Here is a 19,748-nt window from a genome sequence, read left to right on the forward strand (position 1 = left end):
CGCCACGGGCGCGGGCGTCGGCGCGGGCGGCGCGGCCACAGGCGCGGGCACGGCCACGGGCGCGGGCGTCGGCGCGGGCGGCGCGGCCACAGGCGCGGGCGTCGGCGCGGGCACGGGCGGCGCGGGCACGGGCGAGGGCGTCGGCGCGGCCACGGGCGCGGTCGTCGGCGCGGCCACGGGCGCGGGCGTCGGCGCGGCCACGGGCGGCGCGGCCACGGGCGGCGCGGCCACGGGCGCGGGCGTCGGCGCGACCGTCGGCGCGACCGTCGGCGCGGGCGCGGGCGCGGCCGTGGAGTCGACGGGCGCGCGCGTCGGCGGCCGCGTCGGCCGCTTCGTCGGCGGCCGCGTCGGCCTCGCCGTCGGCGCGTAGGTCGGCGCGCGCGACGGCGCGTAGGTCGGCGCGTAGGTCGGCGCGTAGGTCGGCGCGCCCGCGAAGCCCTCGAGCGCGTCCCGGACGATGGCCGCGAGGACGTCGCTGCCGCGGTCGGACGTGTGCATGCCGTCGTCGTCGTAGTAGGCCTCGCAGGCGCCGTCGACGTCGGACGCGTCGCAGCCTGTTCAACCACTGGTTTGGGTGGTCCTGACCAAACTTGAGAATTCTCTCGCTCGGTCACATCGAAGTCGATTCGGCTGATTTTTGGACGAATCGATTGCTCTCGTCGAGTTCTCGAAGCACAGCCAAAGAAGTCGCGTCGAAACCGTCGCATTCGTGTTGAAGATTTGAAGAATTCCACACAGGTCGCAGCCCGTCGCCTGCAGCCACGCGGCCCGCGCGTCGACGAACCGCACGGGCACGGCGAAGTCGCCGCCGCGCGCCTCCACGAAGGCCGCGACGGCGTCGGGGATCTCGCCGTTGACGAGGTCCATGTCGATGTCGCAGCACGTGCCGACGGCGAGGTAGGGCGCCGCGACGAAGACGGCCTCGACGTTCGGCGCGTCGGCGATCGTTTCCTCCACCAGGTCGGCGTAGGCCTCGACGAAGTCGTCCTCGTCCCACGCGAGCTTCGCGTCGTTGATGCCGAGCATGACGACGACGCAGTCCGGGTCGAAGTCGACGGCGTCCTCGTACTCGTCCGTGCCGACCTGGGCAGGACAAGAGTGCGAAATTCCCAACTTCAAAGGCTCCGATCTCGGCCGGTTTCCACTCGTTTCGGCTGATTTTTGGACGAGCGATCATCTCTCGGGACGGTCTCGAAGCGTGGATGCTTTTCCCAGAACGCGCGCGCGCGGAACACTCACGTTGAAGCGACGTTGAATCACCCTTGTCCTGCCCTGGTGCCGACGTAGCCCCGCTTGCCCGACACGGACGCGCCGGACGCGCCGAAGTTCTCGACGTCGACGCCGAGGAGGTTTCCCAACGTTTTCGGGTAGTTGCCCCGGTCGAGCTTGCCCTCCTCGGGCTCGTCGGTGTGGGTCGTGTCGCCGCGCGTGATGGAGTCGCCCATGCAGGCGATGCGGCTCCAGGGCAGCGCCAAAGCGTACGGGCACGCGGCGGCGAGCAGCGCGAGGCGCATGGCGCTTCTTCGAGCGGGGCTGCCCCGGGCGGGCGCGCCTACGGGGCCATCGCGGCGGGCCGGCGCGTCCCGCGGCCGCGACGCCGGGCACGTCGTTTGATAATGCGATTCCCCGACGACGCGCGGCGAAATAACGCATGAATGGCTTCAAGTTTGAGATGTTGAATCACATGCTTATGGTGCTCAATCGCCCATAGAATCTGCCGGAGCCGCAGCCATCCCTCGCGCGCCGCCATCCATGGGCGACTTCGTCGAGATCCGCGAGGTCGAGGACGCGTCGGGCCGGCGCGTGTCCGGCGAGGTGCAGGGCATGGCCGCCGCCGCCGCCGAGTCCGTCGCCGCGCTCGCCGCTTTGACGGAGAAGGTCAAGAAGCAGTGCGAGGCGCGCATGGCCGAGGACGCCGACCACGTCCGGCGGAACAAGCCCGGCCCGCCGCCCAACGCGGCGCCCCGGGGCACGCCGGAGCAGGAGGACCGCGCGGCGGCGGAGCGCGCGGCGTTCGCCGCGGCGGCGGCGGACGCGACGGCGCAGGCGCCGGAGAAGGGCCTCGGCGACTTCGACGCGCTCATGCGGCGGCTCGACGACCTCGAGGCGCAGGAGGCCGCGGGCGCGGGGAAGAAGGCGCGCGCGCGGTCCACGGTCACGGGCGACCAGTGGGGCTCGGGCTTCTTCCAGTCGAAGCCGCGGCGCGCGGCGGCGGACGCGCCGAGCACGGAGAACGCGGAGAAGCTCATGCGCCGCATGCGCGCCGAGGCGGCGGCGCGCGAGGCCGGCGCCCCGGCGGCGGCGCCCGCGGCCGCGGCGGCGCCCGCGGCGCCCGCGGCCGCGAAGCCCGCGGCGGCCGCGAAGCCCGCGGTGTCGTGGAAGAAGGGCTTCTTCGACCGCGCGCCGAAGAAGCAGGCCGCGTCGGCGCGGCGCGGCGCGGCGCCGGCCGTCGGCGCGCCCCGGCCCGCGACGGCCGCGAGGCCCTTCGCGGGCTGCGTCGGCGGCGTCGTCGAGCGGCCCGACGTCAAGGAGCGGCCGTCGACCTACGCGCCCCTCGCCGACGAGCTCGAGCGCGACCGGCCCTTCCCGGGGCCCCGCTTCTCCAGCGGCCGGCCCGTGTTCCCGAACCAGTTCGGCGACGCGCGCCGCGCGCCCAAACCGCCGGCGCCCGGCGACGACCAGCCCAAGTCGCTCTTCGCGTCGACGCGCCAGGCCATGCGCGACTGCGGCGAGGACCCGGACACGCACCGGTTCCTGCGGAGGTAAAGGCGGCGTGCTTCCCAGCCGGAGCCGGCGCGTCGCCGAACTTGGGGGCGAGCGGCGCGCTCGCTCCGGGGGCGGGAGACGGGCGGGCCGCGCCGGTCCGCGCGGCCGGGCGCGCGGCGCGTTCCTACATCGTCGCCGATCGACGCAGCTTCTTGTTGTCGACGCTCGCGCACTCGGCGAGGAACAGCGTCCGCTGCTTCCGCTTCCGCCCGTAGAGCCCCGATTCCGCGGCGGGCTCGCATTCGTCGTCGGAGTGCTGGCCGTCGTCGTCGACGGCGTCCGCGTCGAGGTCGTAGGAGGTCTTGGGGACCGCGACGACGAGGGCGCCGCAGTTCTTGTGCGCGCGACGCGGAGCGCCCGCGACGACGAAGCCGCGGCCGAGGTCGTAGCGTAGGTCGGCGACCGTTCCTCCGAGCGCGAGGAAGGCCGCGCCGCTCGTCGCCCGCTTGTAGGCCTCGTAGCGGAAGTGGCTGTTCGTCCCGGGCCGCTTCGGGTTCTCCTGGTCGTAGGCGATGAGCAGGTCCCGCGAAATGATTTTCTTGGGATCGTCCACCGCGACCGGCTCGTCGGCGTCGTCGACTTCGGCGGCGGGAGCCGTCTCCGCCGCCTCCTCGTCGCGGTCGTCGTCGTCGTCGTCGCGCCGCGGCGGCGGCGGCGGCGTCGCCTCGCGCCGCTCCTTGGGCGGAGCCCGCGGCGTCTCCGGCGCCTCCGGCGGCGCGGCGGCGGCCTTCGCTTTCTCTTCCTCCTTCCGCTTCTTCTTCGCCCGCCGCTTCTCCTTGCGCCGCTTCTTCCCGTCCTCCTTGCGCTGCTGCTTCCCGTCCTCCGCGTCCTCCGCGTCGCCCGCCGCGGCCGGCGCCGGCGCGGGAGCCGCCGCGGCCGGCGCCGGCGCGGGAGCCGCCGCGGCCGGCGCCGGCGCGGGAGCCGCCGCGGCCGGCGCCGGCGCGGGAGCCGCCGCGGGCGCCTTCGCCTTGGGCTTCTTCTTCGGAGCGAGCCCGAACGCTCCGTAGAGAAGAGAGAAGCCCTCGCAGGCCTCGTCCAACTTCTTCTTGCCGAAGGTGAAGGTCTGCTCGAGGAGATCACGCTGCACGTGCGCGGGCGCGTCGTCGCCGATCGCCGAGGCCGCCCGCAGGCACTGGTAAGCGACGAAGCCTCCGCCGGCGGCGGCGACGAGCTTGCCCGCCGGAGACTGCAAGATGTTCCAGGCGCTCGCCGCCTCCGTCTCGCCGCCGGCCTCCTCCGCGGGCTGCTCGTCGTCCTCGGCCATGGCTAGAATCACCGGCGAATGGGTTGGAATCGAGCTCGCGAGTGGTGGCGAGGCGAATGCAGAATCAGCTCGCGAGGGCGGAATCGAGCTCGCGAGTGGTGGCGAGGCGAATGCAGAATCAGCTCGCGAGGGCGGAATCGAGCTCGCGAGTGGTGGCGAGGCGAAATGCAGAATCAGCTCGCGAGGGCGAGGGCTGCCTTCGGTTGTTGAAGGCAATTAGAAGGTGCATCGTCGGCTATTCGGCCGCCCCAATGGCGAGGCTTAAGACCTCCGAAGTCCGAAACATCGTCGCAGTCGTGTCGCCGCTCTGCGTCGCCATCGCCTTCAAGGTCGTCTTCGCGATGTGCGTCGACGTCGCCGACGAGTTCGGCGACGCGGCCGCGTATGTCGGCCCGATCGCGCGCCGCCTCTTCCGGGCGCGCCCGCCGTGGGGCTGGAGCGCCGCGGCGGCGCCGCTGGTGCCCGTGGCCATTTCCGCGCTGCTGGCATGCTCGTCACTCCTCTCCTTTGCGGCCAAAATCGCGTACTACTGCTGGCTCGCGAACACGTTGATCTCGCTCGCGCGCGCGCCGGTCGCCGCGGCCTCGGACGGCCTCGCGGCGCGCCTGCTGCGCTGGGCGCCCGTGGTGCAGGGGGATGCAGCGTGGGCGCTCGTGCCGAAGCTCGCCGCGCTGGCCACCGACGACGCGTGGCCGTCGAAGCGCCGCGTCCGCGCGGGCCGCCGACTCCTCTTTTGCGGCGCCGCGGCCGCCCTCGTCGCGGCGCTGCTCCCGCGCGGCGGCGGCGACGCGGCGGGCCCCTTCGCCGGGCCGCTCCTCGCGAGCTGCCACGACGGCGACACGTGCAAGGCGCACCTCCGCGGCCTGCCCGACGTCTTCGGCGACGGCATCGGCGTCCGGCTCCGCGGCGTCGACGCGCCGGAGATGCGGTCGCGCTGCGACCGGGAGCGGTGCCTCGCGGTCGCGGCCCGGGGCGCCCTCGAGGCCCTCGTCGTCGGCCGCCACGTGGCGCTCCGCGGCTGGGCCGCGACAAGTACTTCCGCCTCCTCTGCGACGTCGAGGCGCGCGGCGCGGACCTGTGTGGAATTCAACCACTGGTTTGGGTGGTCCTGACCAAACTTGAGAATTCTCTAGCTCGGTCAAATCGAAGTCGATTCGGCTGATTTTTGGACGAATCGATTGCTCTCGTCGAGTTCTCGAAGCACAGCCGAAGAGATTGCGTCGAAACTGTCGCATACGCTCACATTGAAGTCGGGTTGAAGATTTGAATTCCACACAGGCGCGGACGTCGCGGGGACGCTCCTCGCGGCGGGCCACGTCGTCGCCTACGCCGGCGCCGGGCCGAGGCACGACTGGTGCGCCGGGGACGCGCCGCGCGCGCGCTGCCGCGACGCTTCGCCGGACCCGTACTAAGTGTGGTAACGCATGTTGACCTTCAACGGTGCGAGCTCGTCGGCCGATGCTTGTGTGACTTCTTTCCTCTCGTGGCATGCTGCGCGGCGCGGCCCGCTTGCTGCGCGTGAGCGCCGCCGGCGACGCGGGCGCGGCGCGGTCGGCGCTGGAGTCCCGGGGCTGCGCCGTCGTGTCCGTGGAGCAGCACCGCGAGCAGGGCCGTTTCTTCGAGCGCGTCGTCTTCGACGCCGGAAACGGGCTCGACGCCGGGGCCCTCGAGGCGGCGCTGGCGCCGGACGCCGTGACGATCCGCGCCGCCGACGAGCGGCCGCGGCTCGCGGTCTTCGCGGGTAAGGAACCCGGGTGCCTCGAGGAACTGCTCGAGCGGTCGCGGACCGGCGAGTTGCGCGCGGACGTCGCGGGCGTCCTGTCGAACCACGCGACGCTCGCGCCCCTCGCGGCGGACTACGGCGTGCCCTTCCACTGCTTCGGCGGCGAGGACATGGAGGCGGCGCAGCTCGCCCGCCTCGCGGAACTCCGCGTCGACGTCGTCGCGCTCGCGCGCTACATGCAAATTCTCGGCCCGGCCTTCTGCGAGGCCTACGCGGGCCGCGCGCTCAACGTGCACCACTCGTTGCTGCCCGCCTTCCCCGGCGCGCGGCCCTACGACGCGGCCTGGGCCCGCGGGGTGAAATTGATCGGCGCGACGGCGCACTACGTCACGGAGGAGCTCGACGGCGGCCCCATCGTCGCCCAGGCCGCGCTGCCCGCGCCCCACGCGCTGAGCGTGCGCGACCTGCGACGCGCCGGCGCGGCCGCGGAGCGCAGCGTGCTCGCGGACGCCGTCGCCGCGCACGTCGACCGCCGCGTGCTGATCGCGGGGTCGCGCTGCGTCGTCTTCGCCGGGCCCTAACATCGCCGGGATTCGTACGTCGGCGTGGCTTATGCGCCCGTCCGGGGCGCGGCGCGCGTCACGCGGCGACGGTAATAGGGGCTATAAGAGTAGGTTCGAATTAGGCGGGGGCCGACGCGCGGCGGCGTCACGCGGCGACGGCCGCAGCGACGGCCGCGGGCGGCGCCGCGCCGTCGACGGCGACGACCTCGGCGACCTGGACGGCGGCGAGGGCCGCCGCGAGGTCCGCGGCCGGGGCCGCGCCGCCGTCGCGGAGCGCCGTGAGGGAGAACGTGAGCTCGCCCGAGACCGTTCCGCTCTTCTCGCACTCCGCGACGGCGCGCGTCCGCTCGACGCGGACGCCCGCGCCGTGGTCCCGGAGCCAGGTCCCCAGGGGCACGCGGACCTCGCCCATGCAGTCGTCGCCGCCGAAGCGGTCCTTGTCGAAGACGCGGAGCACTAACTCCGCGTCGCCGCCCTCGACCTCGGCCCAGAAGTCGTCGCGGAACGCGCAGCGCGCCGCGACGCGCCAGTCCGGGTCCAGCGAGCGCCGCACGACGGGCGTGCGCGCGTACTCGATGGACCCGATGGACGCGACGACGTAGGGGTCCGACTTGCCGCTGCGGAAGCGTCGGAGGGCATGGTGCGTGCGCTTCGGAGCGAGTCGGCGGTGCGTTTGCTTTGGAGCGGGGCGCCATGGCGGCGGGGCAGCCCGGGCCCGGGAATGCGCGCATTTCGGCGCTGCGACCTTGATGTTGCCAAGTGCTCGCCAACGAGCACACCCGACGGGCCGTGCTGTGCTCGCGAGCGCGGCGTTTGATCTTCGTCGCGGCGCAGCCGAGCCGCCGAGACCACCTCCCTCTTACCCGCCGGCGCGCCTTCCGGGCCTTGCCTGACACCCGGCCATGGGCCAGATCAGCAGCGCCCCCGTGGAGCTCATCCGCGTCCAGCGCGGGGGCGGCGCGTCGTGGCGCGGCGCCGTCGCGGAGATGCAGGGCTGGCGCGCGGACCACGAGGACGCGCACTTCATGCGGAACGGCGGCGGCAATGCCTACGACCTCTTCGGCGTGCTCGACGGCCACGGCGGGTCCGAGGCCGCGCGCCTCGCCGCGCACCAGAAGCTCCCGGAGCTCCTCCGGGCCGCGTGCGGCGGAGCATCAAAAGCCTTCGGCGAGCTCGAGAAGCGCGTCGCGGCGGCCTTCGTCGAGACGGACGCGTGGCTGCGCGCGCGGCCCGAGGTGCTGCGGGACCAGTCCGGGTCGACGTGCGTCGTCGGCGGCGTGAGAAAACTCGGGGAAAATTCTTACGGCGCGTTCCTCGCGAACGCGGGCGACTCGCGGGGCCTCGTCGTGCGGCGTTCCGCCCGCGCGGCGGCGGCGGCGTCCGACGACCACAAGCCCGACCGCGACGACGAGATGCGGCGCATCGCGGACGCGGGCGGCTTCGTCTCCGACGCCGACGCGGCGCGCTCCGGCGCGCAGCACGTCGTCGCGCGCCTCGACGGCAACCTGGCCGTGTCGCGGGGTTTGGGCGACTTCGCGTACAAGAAGGACCCGCGGCTCGGGCCGGGGCAGCAGAAGGTGTCGTGCGTGCCCGAGTGCTACGACGTCGGCCTCGGCGGGTCCTCCGAGCCGCTCGCGGCCGGCGACCTGCTCATCCTCGCGTGCGACGGCATCTTCGACGTCATGTCCAACGAGCAGCTCGTCGCGGCCGTCGTCGACGCTTTGGACGCGGGCGCGGACGTCGGCGACGTCTGCGCGCGCGTCGTGGGCTCGTGCCTCCGGGACCTCCACTCCAAGGACAACATGACGCTCATGGTCGTGGAGATCGGCGTCGACGGCTCGGCCTACTGCTACGCGCCCGAGGCCGCGAAGAAGCGGTCGCGCGCGGACAGCGCGAGCCTCGAGGGCGGCGACGTCGACATGGCCGACGCGGACGACAGCGACGACGACGACGACGACGGCGACGGCGCGTCCGAGCCGGCGCCGGGCATCGTCGTCGACGAGATCGTGGGCCTGGACAAGTACGACCGCCAGTCCGACGACGCGGTGAAGCGGTCCTACGTCGCCTTCCTCGAGTACTGCCTCAGGAGCGGCAACGCGCTGCCCCGGGAAGCCGTCGCGCTCCTCCGCCGCGCGGGGCGCCGCGACCTCGTCGGCCCCGCGCCGCCGAAGCGCCACGAGCTCCGGCGCCCCCGCGCGGCGGCGCCGGCCGCCGCGGCGGGCGCCGCGGCGGGCGCCGCGGCGGGCGGCGGCGGACCGCCCGGCGACGCGGACCTCGACGACCTCGTCAAGTTCGTCGAGGGCGACGGCGCCGCGTCGCCCACGGAGAAGAAGAAGAAGAAGAAGAAGAAGAAGAAGGCGGGCGCCGCGCCGCCGGCCGCGCCGGACGACGCGGCGGCGCCGGCGGCGTGATTTTCGCACCCCTTCGGGGGGTCGTCTTACCACGCGCCGCCCCCCGCTCGCTCGCACGAACGCCCCGCACCCCGGCCCGCATATCCCCCGAACGCCGGCCCGCCCTGTATTGCCCGCCCCCCGACGTAAGTTCCACCGTTACCCGGTCGTCGTCGAGGCGCCGCCGGGCGCGGCTGCTCACTCGCGCGCGGCTAGGTTCCACTTTACTGCCGTAATTCGCCGGCGAGTGCGAGTTTGCTTGCTTTGCCGGAGTCGTCGCGAGTTTTTGCGTTTGCCGCAGCTCGATTTGCCGGCGCCGCTACTTGGGGAAACGGCGAGTTTCCGTGGTACATTGAAGTAAAGTTGTACCTCAACTTGAAGCAAACTACGATAAATTGGCTGCCAAGCCCCTCACACAACCAGCGCCGTCATCGCAGGAGGAACCGCGAAGCGCCGTAATATCCGCGCCAATAAAGCAGAGCTTATTTCGGTCATTTCCGCGCGTCACGCGCGCCGCGTAGTACGCGGGACGCCACGGCTTGAAGGGCCTCTCGGCCGCCGGAAAACCGGCCCGGCGGCAAACTCGCCGGCCGCAAATCATCGGCAAAGTAAAACTCGAAAAACTCGCCTCTGGAGCGGCAAAGTTTTTACGGTAAAATGGAACCTAGGCGCGCGGGCACGCGCGTTCGAGTTCCGCCGCGCGCGGTCGTCGAGCGCGCGCGCGGAGGGCGCCGCCGGGCTTTTCGGCTGCTTACTCGCCGGGCGCGGCTGCTTACTTGCGCGCGGGACTCGCGCGTACCACCCCGCTCACTCGGAGATGACGACGGTCTCGACGGTGACGGGCTCCACGGGCCGGTCGCCCGGGCCGGTCTTGACGCCCTCGATGGCGCTGACGACGTCCATGCCGGCGACGACCTTGCCGAAGACGGGGTGGGCCGACGGCGTCTTGGCGTCGAAGTAGTCGAGGAAGGAGTTGTGGACCGTGTTGAGGAAGAACTGGCTGCCTCCCGAGTTGGGCTGTCCCGTGTTGGCCATCGAGATCGTGCCCGGCTCGTTGCTGATCTCGGCGACGAGCTCGTCGGGGATGTTGCCGCCGGCGTCGCGCGTCACGGACGAGCCGTCCGGGAGGGCGAAGGCCGTGTTGCCCGCGGGCCCGCCCGTGCCCGCGCGCGGGGACGCCGGGTCGATCGAGTTCGGGCAGCCGAACTGGCACATGAAGCCCTTGATGACGCGGTGGAACGTGAGGCCGTCGTAGAAGCCGCTCTTGCTGAGGTCCACGAAGTTCGAGCACGTGATGGGCAGCTGGTCCATGTAGAGCTCGACGTCGAACTCGCCCTTGGACGTCTTGAACTTGGCCACCGGGTTCGCCATGGCGAAGCCGCGGCTCCGGCGGCCCATGGCCTGGGCGCTGCGCAGCGACGCGACGCCGAGGAGCGCGTAGCGGAGAGCCATGGTTAAGAGGACGGTGGCGGCGGACGACGACGGAGGTGGCTGAACTGCACCCCGCGAGGCAGAATCGATGGCGGCGAGTCCGCGACGCGCTCGGAGCGTGCACTCAACCTTGCCCCGGGGTGCCTCGCGCGCCGGCCCCCTGGCCGGCCCGGCTTCGGTCCCACATCTGAGGCACGTTCTGAGGCGACCCATGCCCAGTGGCCCGGCACGGCGACCGGGCGCCCCCGGGACGGACCCGGCCGCGCGCACGCGGGCCCGCCGGCCCCGCGCGTCCGGTCGCCGCGGCGGAGCCCCGCGGCGGACTGCCCGGGCGGCGCGAGCTTCGGCCAACGGTTACGCGCGGTCCTACAGCTCGTCGCCGTCGACCTGGACGCGGAGGTAGCCCGTCCCCCGGGGCCGCTTGGGCCCCGGCGCCGGGAGCGGCCCCCCGCCCTGGAGCGCGTCCGCGACGCGCGCGAGGCAGCCGCGCCCCCGGAGCTTCGCGTCGAGGCCCTCGTCGAGGAGCGCGAGGGACTGGGCCACCAGCTCGAGCCCCACGTCGAGGCGCGCGATGTCGTCGGCGAGCTCGCCGAGGTAGGGCGGCACGGCGCCGCGGCCCGCGAGCGGGTTCTCGGTGGGAGAAGCCGACCGCGCGTCCGCGGGCGGCACGCCGACGCGCGCCGCGAGGGCCGCCGCCCGGGCCACGAGGGACGCCAGGGCCTGGCCGTGGCGCACGAGCCGCGGCCGGAGCGTCTCGCCGACCGCGTCCGCGACGACGCGCTCCGCGCCGCGCGACTCCTCCAAGGCCTTGACGACGCCCAACAGCTCGGACCGCGCCGCGAGCCGCCGCTGGCGGTGGACCTCGGCCTCCTTCTTCGAGCTCTCGACCTCGCCCGCGACGGCCGCGCGCGACTCCGCGGCCGCGGCCGCCAGTTCCCGGCACCGCGCGGCGTCGGCCTCCGCCGCGTCCGCGCGCCGCTCCGCGGCCGCCGCGCGCGACGCCGCGGCGTCGGCCCGGGCGTCCGCGTCCGCGGCCGCCGCGCGCGCGCGTTCCGCCGCCGCCGATTCGCCGCGCGCCGCGGCGTCGCGCGCGGCCTCGGCCTCGACGCGGAGGGCCCTTTCGCGCGCGAGCTCCGCCGCGCGCGCGTCCGCGGCGCCCGCGCGCGCGGCGTCGCGGTCGGCCTCGGCTGCGCGCCGGAGGCCCCGTTCCCGGTCGAGGTCGTCGCGCGCCGCGGCGGCGGCGCCGCCGCACGCCTCGATGGCCGCCGCCAGCCGCTCCGCCGCCGCCTCCTGGGCCCGCCGCGCGGCGCCGACGCCCGCGGCGGCCTCGCCGCGGTCCTGGGCGGCGAGGGCGTCGCGCAGGTCCTGCTCCGTCTGGTCCCGCACGGCCAGCGCCGTGAGCACGGGCTCCATCGGGGCGCGGGTTCGAGGCTGGTCCGCGGACCAGCTCCAGCCACGGGCCACCCACGGACAAAAGATTCGAACCTCATGACGAGGTGGGTGGGTGGGTCCGGAGGCCTGATTTGGAAAATCTACAGTGTACTGATGGGTACTTGTAACGCGCACGCGCGCGCGCGGTCATGACCCGCGGTGCCGCGGCTGACGGTCGCGCGGCACCTCGGCGACGTGTCTTCACGCCGCTATCGTCGTCTCTGGGCAAGCGCCGCTTCTCGCCGCGGCGAGTCGAGCGGCGCGGGTGCCCGTTCTCATCGCAAAGCGGAGATTGGACCGCGCAGCTCCGCGACAAGAGAGAGCTCGCGCGCGCGCGGAATCGCGCGCGCGTTGTGGCGATTCGGCGAGCGGCAACTTGAAGGTAACTAACGAAAAGGAGGTCCCTGATTGGCCAGGAGGTGGGTGGGTGGGTGCCGGGCCCGCGAGCGAGGAACTCGTCATAAGGTACCGCGGCTTTTATCCCGGGCCGCTCTTGCTCCAGCCTTGCTTTTTCCAGCTCGCAGATCAAGTTGACCTTCAAGGTGACTCTGCCTTCCCTAAGCCTTCCCCCCGGCAGCTCCGAGTGCGATCGTGGGAGGCGCGTTTCCAGGAGGCCGCGCGCGCCCCGCTTACGCGCCCCCCCCTAGAGCTTGACCTTGAGGGGCTTCTTCGCCCAGTCGGGCTTCTGCTTCGCGAGGAGCGCCTTCATGCCGACGACGGCCTCGCCCTTGACGCGGATGGACGCGAGCTGCGCGGCCGTGTAGTCGACGAGCTCCGGCGTGATCTCCTTGCCGCCGACGCCGAAGACGAGCGCCTTGGACGCCGCGACGGCGTGGGGCGCCGCGAGCGTGAAGTTGTCGCAGATCTTCTGCGCGGCCTCCTCGAGGCCCTTGACGTCCTTGACGACCTCGGACGCGAGGCCGATGGCCTCCGCCGTCGCCGCGTTGATGGGCTCGCCCGTCGTGAAGTAGCGGCGCGCGTTGCGCACGCCCATGGCCTGGACGACGTAGGGCGAGATCGTCGCGGGGATCACGCCCAGTTTCACCTCGCTGAGCTGGAACGCCGCGCGCTCCGTGCAGACGACCATGTCGCAGACGGAGCAGATGCCCACGCCGCCGCCGAAGACGGGGCCGGCGACGAGCGCGACGACGGGCACGGGGCACTCGTTGACGTACTTGAGGCGGTTCGCGAACTCCTGCGCGCCCGCGGAGTTGTCGGCCGCGCGGCCCTCGCTCTCCATCTTCTGCGCCGCCTGGAAGTCCTTGGGGTCGCCGCCGGCGCACCAGATGCGGCCCGCGGACTTGATGAAGATCACGCGGAGCTCGCCGACGTGGTCGTACGCGTACTTGACGCACCTGCGCGGAGAAGCGCCGTCCGGGGCTAGAAAAAAAGCGCGCGTTCGGTCGCATCGACGTCGATGCGGCCGATTTTTGGGACGGATAGTCGTCTCTCGGCGAGGTCGCACGGTCGGGTCCCATGAACATTCCGCGCGGCGCCGCGCCGCATCAAGCCGACGAAGATGGCCGCGGAGAGCGCGTTGTTGTTCTCGGGCTGGTTGAAGGTGACGACGCCGACGCCGTCCTCGACCTTGAAGAGGACCGCGCCCTTGGTCGTGATGGGGCTCTGGGCCATGAAGGCCTCGAGGTCGTCCGTCGGGTCCGCGGGTTCCGCCTCCGGCGGCGGCACGTACTCCACGGACTTGTCGCTCACCCAGCCCTCGACGGGCGTCACGAGGCGGTAGCGCGTCGTGCCCTTGGCGTTCGTGCCCACCTCGACGACCTCCATCTCCGTGCCGGGCATGCAGGTCTCGACGAGGGCCGTGTCGAGCTCGCAGCCCGCGCGGACGATGGCGCCCTTGGCGACGCGACCGGGGACGACGAACTTCGCGGGGAAGGAGGTGCCGTCGAAGGCCGCCATGGTCACCTCGAGCGGGCGCGGAAACGACGCGGCGGGGGGGGGGCGCCGCCGGTGATCAGAAAGAAAGTAGTGGACTTTCCCGATGGGAGTGGATGGACGACGATGGACGCGCGCCCGGCGGGCGGGCTGCGCGGGGCAACGAGTGGGCGCTTGAACTGCATGATCCCAAACGCTGCATCGAGCGGCGACGGCGAGGGTGCCTCGCAGCTCGTCCTCGCGCGCGCTCCGCCTCGAGCAACTCGTCCCCGCGCTCCGCGGCGCCTCGAGCAACTCCGCGAATCTCCGCGCGGCCCGCGACTCGCGCTCCGCGGCGCCTCGAGCAGCTCGTCTCCGCGCTCCGCGGCGCCTCGCGCCGAACTCGCGCTCCGCGGCGCCTCGCGCCGACCTCGCGCTCCGCGGCGCCGCCCACAACCCGTGGACGCCATGGCCGCCCCGGAGGTGTCGAGCTCGCTGAACCCGAGCCGCTTCGCCATGGGCGCCGTCTTCGCCGGGGGCGGCGACGAGTCGACGTTCCTCGCGTTCCACCGGCTCGGCCAGTACTGCGCGTCCGCGACCGCGGACGGCGCGCTGAAGCTCATCGACGCCGTCAACGGCTGCGTCAAGAAGACGGTGCACTGCCGCAAGTACGGCGTCGCCGCGGGCTGCTTCGCGCACCACGAGCAGTCCCTGCTCGTCGCCGGCGCGGGCGGCGACTCGACGATCCGCCACCTGTCGCTCTACGACAACCGCTACGTCCGCGCCTTCGCGGGCCACGACGCGCCGGTCACGTCCGTCGAGCCGTCGCCGGCCGACGACACGTTCCTGAGCTGCGGCGCCGACGGGCGCGTCGTCCTCTGGGACCTCGCGCGGCCCCAGGCCGCCGTCGCGGCGCTCAAATTGGACCGCGCGTGGGCCGACCGCAAGGCCGACGCGGCGCTGGCCGCGCAGGCCGCCGACGGCGTCGTCTTCGCCGTCGGCGCGTCGTCCGCGGACCGGCGCGACGGCGGGCTGGTCAAGGTCTACGACGCGCGCAAGTTCGAGGGCGGGCCCTTCGCGACGTTTTCGCTCGACGGCGCGGCCGCGCGCGCGTGCGCCGAGGCCGGCGGCGGCGACGGCTCCGTCGGCGACCGCTTCGCCCGGGGCCGGTGGACGTCCCTCGAGTTCTCGCCCGACGGCGACAAGATGGTCGTCGCGACGGACGGCGGCGCGCACCTCGTCTTCGACAGCTTCGAGGGCGACGCGAAGCTACTGCTCGAGGGGCCGCCGCAGTCGCCGGACTTCGCGACGACGGCGACGTTCACGTCCGACGGCTACTCCGTCGTCGCGGGCTGCGAGGACGCCAAGATCCGCGTCTGGGACGCGGAGAAGCGCGCGCGGCCCGCGGCGCTCCACGGCCACGCGGGCCCCGTGCGCCACGTCGCCTGCTCGCGGAAGTACGACGTCCTCGCGTCCTGCTGCGCGTCCGCCGTGCTCTGGCTCGCGGACTAAAAGAGACGTCGCGTCGCTTAGGGGCGCCGCCCTCATCGCTCCCGCGCCGCGGCCTGCTGCTCCCGGAGCGTCGCCACGAGGCCGAAGAGGAGCGGCAGCTCGCGCGACGCCGCGTCCTGGCAGAGGCCGAGGGACTCCGCGAGGTGCGCGCGGCCGAGGCGCGCGTCGTCGCGGCCGGGCAGCGACGCCTCCGCGGCGAAGACGGAGAGCGCGTGGCCGTAGCCCGCAAAGGCCAGGTACTCCCGCACGAGCTCCTCGACGACGAGCGTCTCGACGGGCGCGTCCCCGGGCTTGGGCGCGTCCGCGCCGGCGTCGACGGCGTGGAAGATCTCCTCGCGCAGCCTGCGGGCGGGCGGCCTCGCGCGCAGGGGGGCGCGGCGCGGCGCGGGACGCCGTCGGCGGGACTGCGCGCGGATGCGGCCGAGGACGCCGCGCTGGTCCAGCGACTCGTGCAGCGCCGACCGCAGCTCGTCGATGGACGCCGACTCCGGCGGCGGCGCGGCGAACGACGATTGTTCCTCGACGGCGGCCATCGCGTTTAAATTCGGGGCAGCCTGCCAATTGCAGCCTGCTAGGCTAGGAGAGGTTAACAGCTAGAGGGCCTCCCCCAGGGGGGTTTGCGGCACCAGGCCTTGCGGCACTGGGACTCCAAGCCTAGCCGCGACCGCCACGGGCGGCCGGGCTGGCATCTAGCTCCGAGGGGCCAGGCGCGCGGGGGCTCACTCGCAGTCCGTGGACTCGCTTCGCGGCCCGCGCGGACTTGCCATACTCAGGACGGGTCCGGTTTTCCATCCAGCATTGGCGCCGGACACGGCCAGAACGCACGAGGTTTCTAGACACCGCGCCGACGCCGCCGTCAGGGTCAGAGAGCACCCACGCTCCCCCCGGCGCCCGCCTTTCACTTGAGCGGCCTTCTCGGTTCGCCGCCACCCAGGGGGGTGTCACCGCCGCAGGGGTCCGTATGCAGCCGGGACCTCACGGGTCCGCGACCTGGGACCGCCGTACGGCGGCGTCCTGCTCCGGGCAGGAGCTCGTTGACGATGCGGAACCGGATTGACACCGCCCCTTTGTCGACTACAGCCTTGTCCTTTGACACGAGGCTGGGAAGACGAGGCCACCGCACCCTCCGGGAAGAGCTTCCGGAGGACTGGGCGAAAACACGACGCTGAAAAACCCCGCCCCCGGGAAAACACGACGCTGAAAAACCCCGCCCCGGGAAAACCCGACCGGGAGAAAAACCGGAGGCTGGGAAAAGCGAAGTGAAAAACCGGAGGCTGGGAAAAGCGAAGTGCGAAAAAACCCTGGTGTTGTCCGAGTGCCAATCCAGCCCGTAACCACATTCGCAGCAGAGTCCTCGAGAGCAAACAGCGCCAGTCAGTCAGGGTGCCACGCCCCGGCGTCGTCCCAAGTGCCGCACCGGTCCGTGGGAAGAGAGCAAAGCCGCACAGGCGCCAGCCAACCAGAGTGTCACGCCTGAGCAGGTGCGAGCATTCGTTAAAATTCCCAAAAAAAAGTCCACGGCGTCCGGGCCGCCCCGCGCCCCCACGCGCGAACCCGACCGCCGCAGACGCCGGAAAGGGTGTCGGAGCATCCGCGCGCCGCCGCAGTGACGCCGAAGTCCTCGTCCCAGCACCCGCCACCGTGCAGCAGCCCTGCCCGCGCCGCCGCCATCGACGGGCCGACGAGGGCTGCCCCGCGCGCACCGCAGGCCGCGGACACCGCGCCGGGGCCGCGGCAACCGCGACGGGGGGCCGGGGCCCGCCGCCCGGGGCGCGCGCTGCGCGGGCGCCGAGCCATAGCATCGGAAAATTGCTGCAAAGTGGCTGCGGTTCAGTGAAACGGGTTGAAGAATTGTCAAAAGCCGCGCAGTTCTCCGAAGCCGACGAGCAGCTCCTCCAGCGGCTGCGGCAGCATTGGCAGGCCCGACAATGGCGCCTACGACCACCTTCGACGTCATCGTCCTCGGCGGCGGCAGCGGCGGCAGCGCCTTCGCCCGGCGCGCGGCGGGCTACGGCGCCCGGGTCCTGCTCGTGGACAAGGGCCCGACGCGGGACGCGTCGGGCAAGCGCACGGGCGCCGGCTTCGGCGGCACGTGCGTCAACGTCGGCTGCGTGCCCAAGAAGATCATGTACAACGCGGCCCACTGCCGCGAGAGCGCGCTCGGCCCGACGGCGACGGCCGCGGGCCTCGGCGTGTCGCTGAGCGGCGGCGCCGTCGACTGGGCCGCGCTCAAGCGGCGGCGCGACGCCTACGTCGCGGGCCTGAACGCGGCCTACGAGCGGAACTGGAAAAAGGCGGGCGTCGAGGTGCTCGTCGGCGCCGCGTCCTTCGTCGACGCCCGCACGATCGCCGTCGACGGGAACCGCTACGCCGCGGACGAGGTCGTCGTCGCCGTCGGCGGCGCGCCGGCGAGCCTCGACATACCCGGCGGCGCGCTCGCCGTCGACAGCGACGACTTCTTCGACCTGGAGGACCTGCCGAAGAAAGTGTGCGTCGTCGGCGCGGGCTACATCGCCGTCGAGTTGGCGGGGATTTTGCACGGCCTCGGCTCCGACGCGGACCTCGCCTTCCGCGGCGACACGGTGCTCCGCCGCGGCTTCGACCCTTTTGTGGTCGAGACCATCATGGGCGAGCTCGAGGCCCACGGGCCGAATTTGGTGCGGCGCGCGACGCCCGCGGCGGTCGTCGAGGAGCGCGGGAAGCTGACGCTCGAGCTCGAGGACGGCCGCCGCCTCGCGGGCTACGACGCGGTCGTCGCCGCGGTCGGCCGCGCGCCGGCGACGGCGGCGCTCCGGCTGGAAAACGCGGGCGTCGCCGTCGACGCGCGGGGCCGGGTGATAGTGGACGACTACCAGAACTCGAGCGCGCGCGGCGTCTACGCCGTGGGCGACGCGTGCGACCGGGGCTACGAGCTCACGCCCGTGGCCATCGCCGCGGGCCGGCGCCTCGCGGACCGGCTCTTCGGCGGCGAGCCGCGGGCGCGATTGGACTACGCGGACATTTCTACTGTGGTTTTCAGCCACCCGCCCATCGGGGTCGTCGGCCTCACGGAGCCCGCGGCGCGCGCGCGCTACGGCGACGTCGCCGTGAAGGAGAGCAGATTTCCGTCCATGGCCTTCGCCTTGAACGGCGCCGGGGCCAAGGTGACGACGGCGCTGAAGCTCGTGCTCGCCGGGCCCGAGGAGCGCGTCGTCGGCCTCCACCTCGTGGGACCCGGATCCGACGAGATGCTCCAGGGCTTCGCCGTGGCGCTGAAGATGGGCGCGACGCGGTCCGACCTCGAGGCCGCCGTCGCCATCCACCCGACCGTCGCCGAGGAGCTCGTCACCTTCGGGGGCTGGGGGCAGACGAGGGACGCGGCGCCGCTCCTGCCCCGGCACCTCCGGCGCCCGGAGCCCCCGCTCGCGGCCATCCTCGCGGCCGCATGCGCTGCGGGCGCGCTCGCCGCCGCGGCCCTCGCGCGGCGGCGCTAGGCGCTAGGCCGTAAGCGCGCCGTGTGAGGTCGAAGCCACGCGCGGGGCCTGGGAGCCGCGCCGTGGCCCCGCGGGCGCCAACGGTCGCCCACCACGGCACCGCGACGCCCCCCCCGGCGCCTCTCTTCACAGGACAATGTTACGGCGCGAAGGTCGGCTGCGCCTGGATGCAGCGGCCGTGCGTGTCGAAGAGGCCCTGGCGGTTGCCCATGAGCCCCTTCTTGATGACCGGCGCCTCGATGGGCGCGCAGACGTGGTAGCAGAGCACGGCGGCGAGGGCGAAGCCCGTCACGGCGAGCATGAAGAGGGACACGATGACGAGGCCGATGAAGTTGTCGTCGTAGCCGCGGACCGTCTTCTCGCGCGACACGTACTGCGGCCGCTCGTCGGCGAGGAACAGGATGAGCGCGACGACGACGAAGACGACGGTGCCCGTGAGGTTGAAGATCCACTGCTCGTTGCGCTCCTCCGGGAGCAGCGTGCCGATCCAGCAGAGGCCGCACATGCTGAAGAAGAAGAAGGACAGCAGGAAGACGCCCAGCCCGACGCCCAGGATGCGCTCCTTCTTCGCCTTCTTGTAGCCCTCCTCCTCGGCGGCGGCGCCGGAGACATACACCGCGGCGACGACCGCGACGAGGGCCCAGCGCGCGAGCCGCCGGCCCGCGGGCTCCATGCTGCCCGCAAACTGAGGGCAGCGTCCGGGGCTTTGTTTGCCCTGCGACCAGCCGAGCAAACTTGCCGCTGGGAGCTGACGTCATGCGGTTTTATTGCGGTCTGCCCTGCCCTTTTTTTCACTGAGGCTAAAAATATATAACGAGTGGATTAGCTGAATCGAGGTTTCGGCGAGCGGTTGAGGTTGCTAGTGAAGTACTTCAACCTAGCGCCCAGGGCCAAGCCGGTCTTACGTATTCCGCGGCCGCGATTCTGGACTGCCACGGCGACCCGTGTTGCCATGGCGCAGCCGGCGACGCTGCAACGCAGCGTGACCTGCGACGGGGAGCTCACGGGGTCCCCGATGGAGGTGGACAGCGCCGTGCCCGTCATCGCGCCCGTCGACACGGAGTCGGACGACGAGAAGCGAGAAACTGAAACGGCGAGTCCAGAAGTCGCCGCCACGGAGGCGCCGCGCCGCGCGGCGACGCGGAGCCTCGACCGGGCGCCGTCCGAGGCCGACGCCGCGCCGCCCTGCGGCGACGCACCGCCCGCACCGGCCGCGCCGGCCGCGAGCACGCGCCGGGGCAAGTGGTCCGCGGAGGAGGAGGCGTTCGCCGCGCGGCTCATCCGGAACTTCGACGCGGGGACGCTGCCGACGTACCCCACGAC

At 72.8% G+C, this 19,748-nt stretch overlaps 7 protein-coding genes across 7 annotated transcripts in view; 4 read left to right on the forward strand and 3 right to left on the reverse strand.

The window, feature by feature from the left end:
- Window positions 1-4,030, reverse strand: part of AURANDRAFT_67545 (hypothetical protein) — a gene marked incomplete at both ends in the record, with an annotated part of 5,111 nt that extends 1,081 nt beyond the window's left edge. The window contains 5 exons of the mRNA XM_009043061.1: window positions 40-554; window positions 735-1,083; window positions 1,284-1,521; window positions 1,936-2,492; window positions 2,930-4,030. Coding sequence (XP_009041309.1) covers window positions 40-554; window positions 735-1,083; window positions 1,284-1,521; window positions 1,936-2,492; window positions 2,930-4,030 — 2,760 coding nt within the window. The remainder of the gene's footprint in view (window positions 1-39; window positions 555-734; window positions 1,084-1,283; window positions 1,522-1,935; window positions 2,493-2,929) is intronic.
- A 1,465-nt stretch (window positions 4,031-5,495) lies between these two features.
- Window positions 5,496-6,350, forward strand: AURANDRAFT_39190 (hypothetical protein; the record flags this gene model as incomplete). Its single annotated transcript, XM_009043017.1, has 1 exon — window positions 5,496-6,350. One exon carries the CDS (start codon window positions 5,519-5,521, stop codon window positions 6,332-6,334), a length of 816 nt encoding a protein of 271 aa, XP_009041265.1.
- Window positions 6,351-7,218: 868 nt separating this feature from the next.
- Window positions 7,219-8,094, forward strand: AURANDRAFT_33167 (hypothetical protein; the record flags this gene model as incomplete). Its single annotated transcript, XM_009043018.1, has 1 exon — window positions 7,219-8,094. A coding segment is annotated over one exon (876 nt), but the record flags the coding sequence as incomplete, so codon positions are not given.
- A 1,440-nt stretch (window positions 8,095-9,534) lies between these two features.
- On the reverse strand, window positions 9,535-10,077 carry AURANDRAFT_7478 (hypothetical protein; the record flags this gene model as incomplete). Its single annotated transcript, XM_009043060.1, has 1 exon — window positions 9,535-10,077. A coding segment is annotated over one exon (543 nt), but the record flags the coding sequence as incomplete, so codon positions are not given.
- Window positions 10,078-12,211: 2,134 nt separating this feature from the next.
- Window positions 12,212-12,892, reverse strand: AURANDRAFT_33192 (hypothetical protein; the record flags this gene model as incomplete). Its single annotated transcript, XM_009043059.1, has 1 exon — window positions 12,212-12,892. A coding segment is annotated over one exon (681 nt), but the record flags the coding sequence as incomplete, so codon positions are not given.
- Window positions 12,893-13,908: 1,016 nt separating this feature from the next.
- AURANDRAFT_33261 (hypothetical protein) lies at window positions 13,909-14,952 on the forward strand (the record flags this gene model as incomplete). Its single annotated transcript, XM_009043019.1, has 1 exon — window positions 13,909-14,952. The coding sequence occupies one exon, from the start codon at window positions 13,909-13,911 to the stop codon at window positions 14,950-14,952; it is 1,044 nt and encodes a 347-aa protein (XP_009041267.1).
- Window positions 14,953-16,837: 1,885 nt separating this feature from the next.
- AURANDRAFT_55393 (hypothetical protein) lies at window positions 16,838-18,456 on the forward strand (the record flags this gene model as incomplete). The annotated part of the gene is made up of 1 exon (XM_009043020.1): window positions 16,838-18,456. One exon carries the CDS (start codon window positions 16,881-16,883, stop codon window positions 18,423-18,425), a length of 1,545 nt encoding a protein of 514 aa, XP_009041268.1.
- Between the last annotated feature and the right edge of the window lie 1,292 nt (window positions 18,457-19,748).

Source organism: Aureococcus anophagefferens, assembly GCF_000186865.1.
Source record: "Aureococcus anophagefferens unplaced genomic scaffold AURANscaffold_41, whole genome shotgun sequence".
NCBI lineage: Eukaryota > Pelagophyceae > Pelagomonadales > Pelagomonadaceae > Aureococcus > Aureococcus anophagefferens.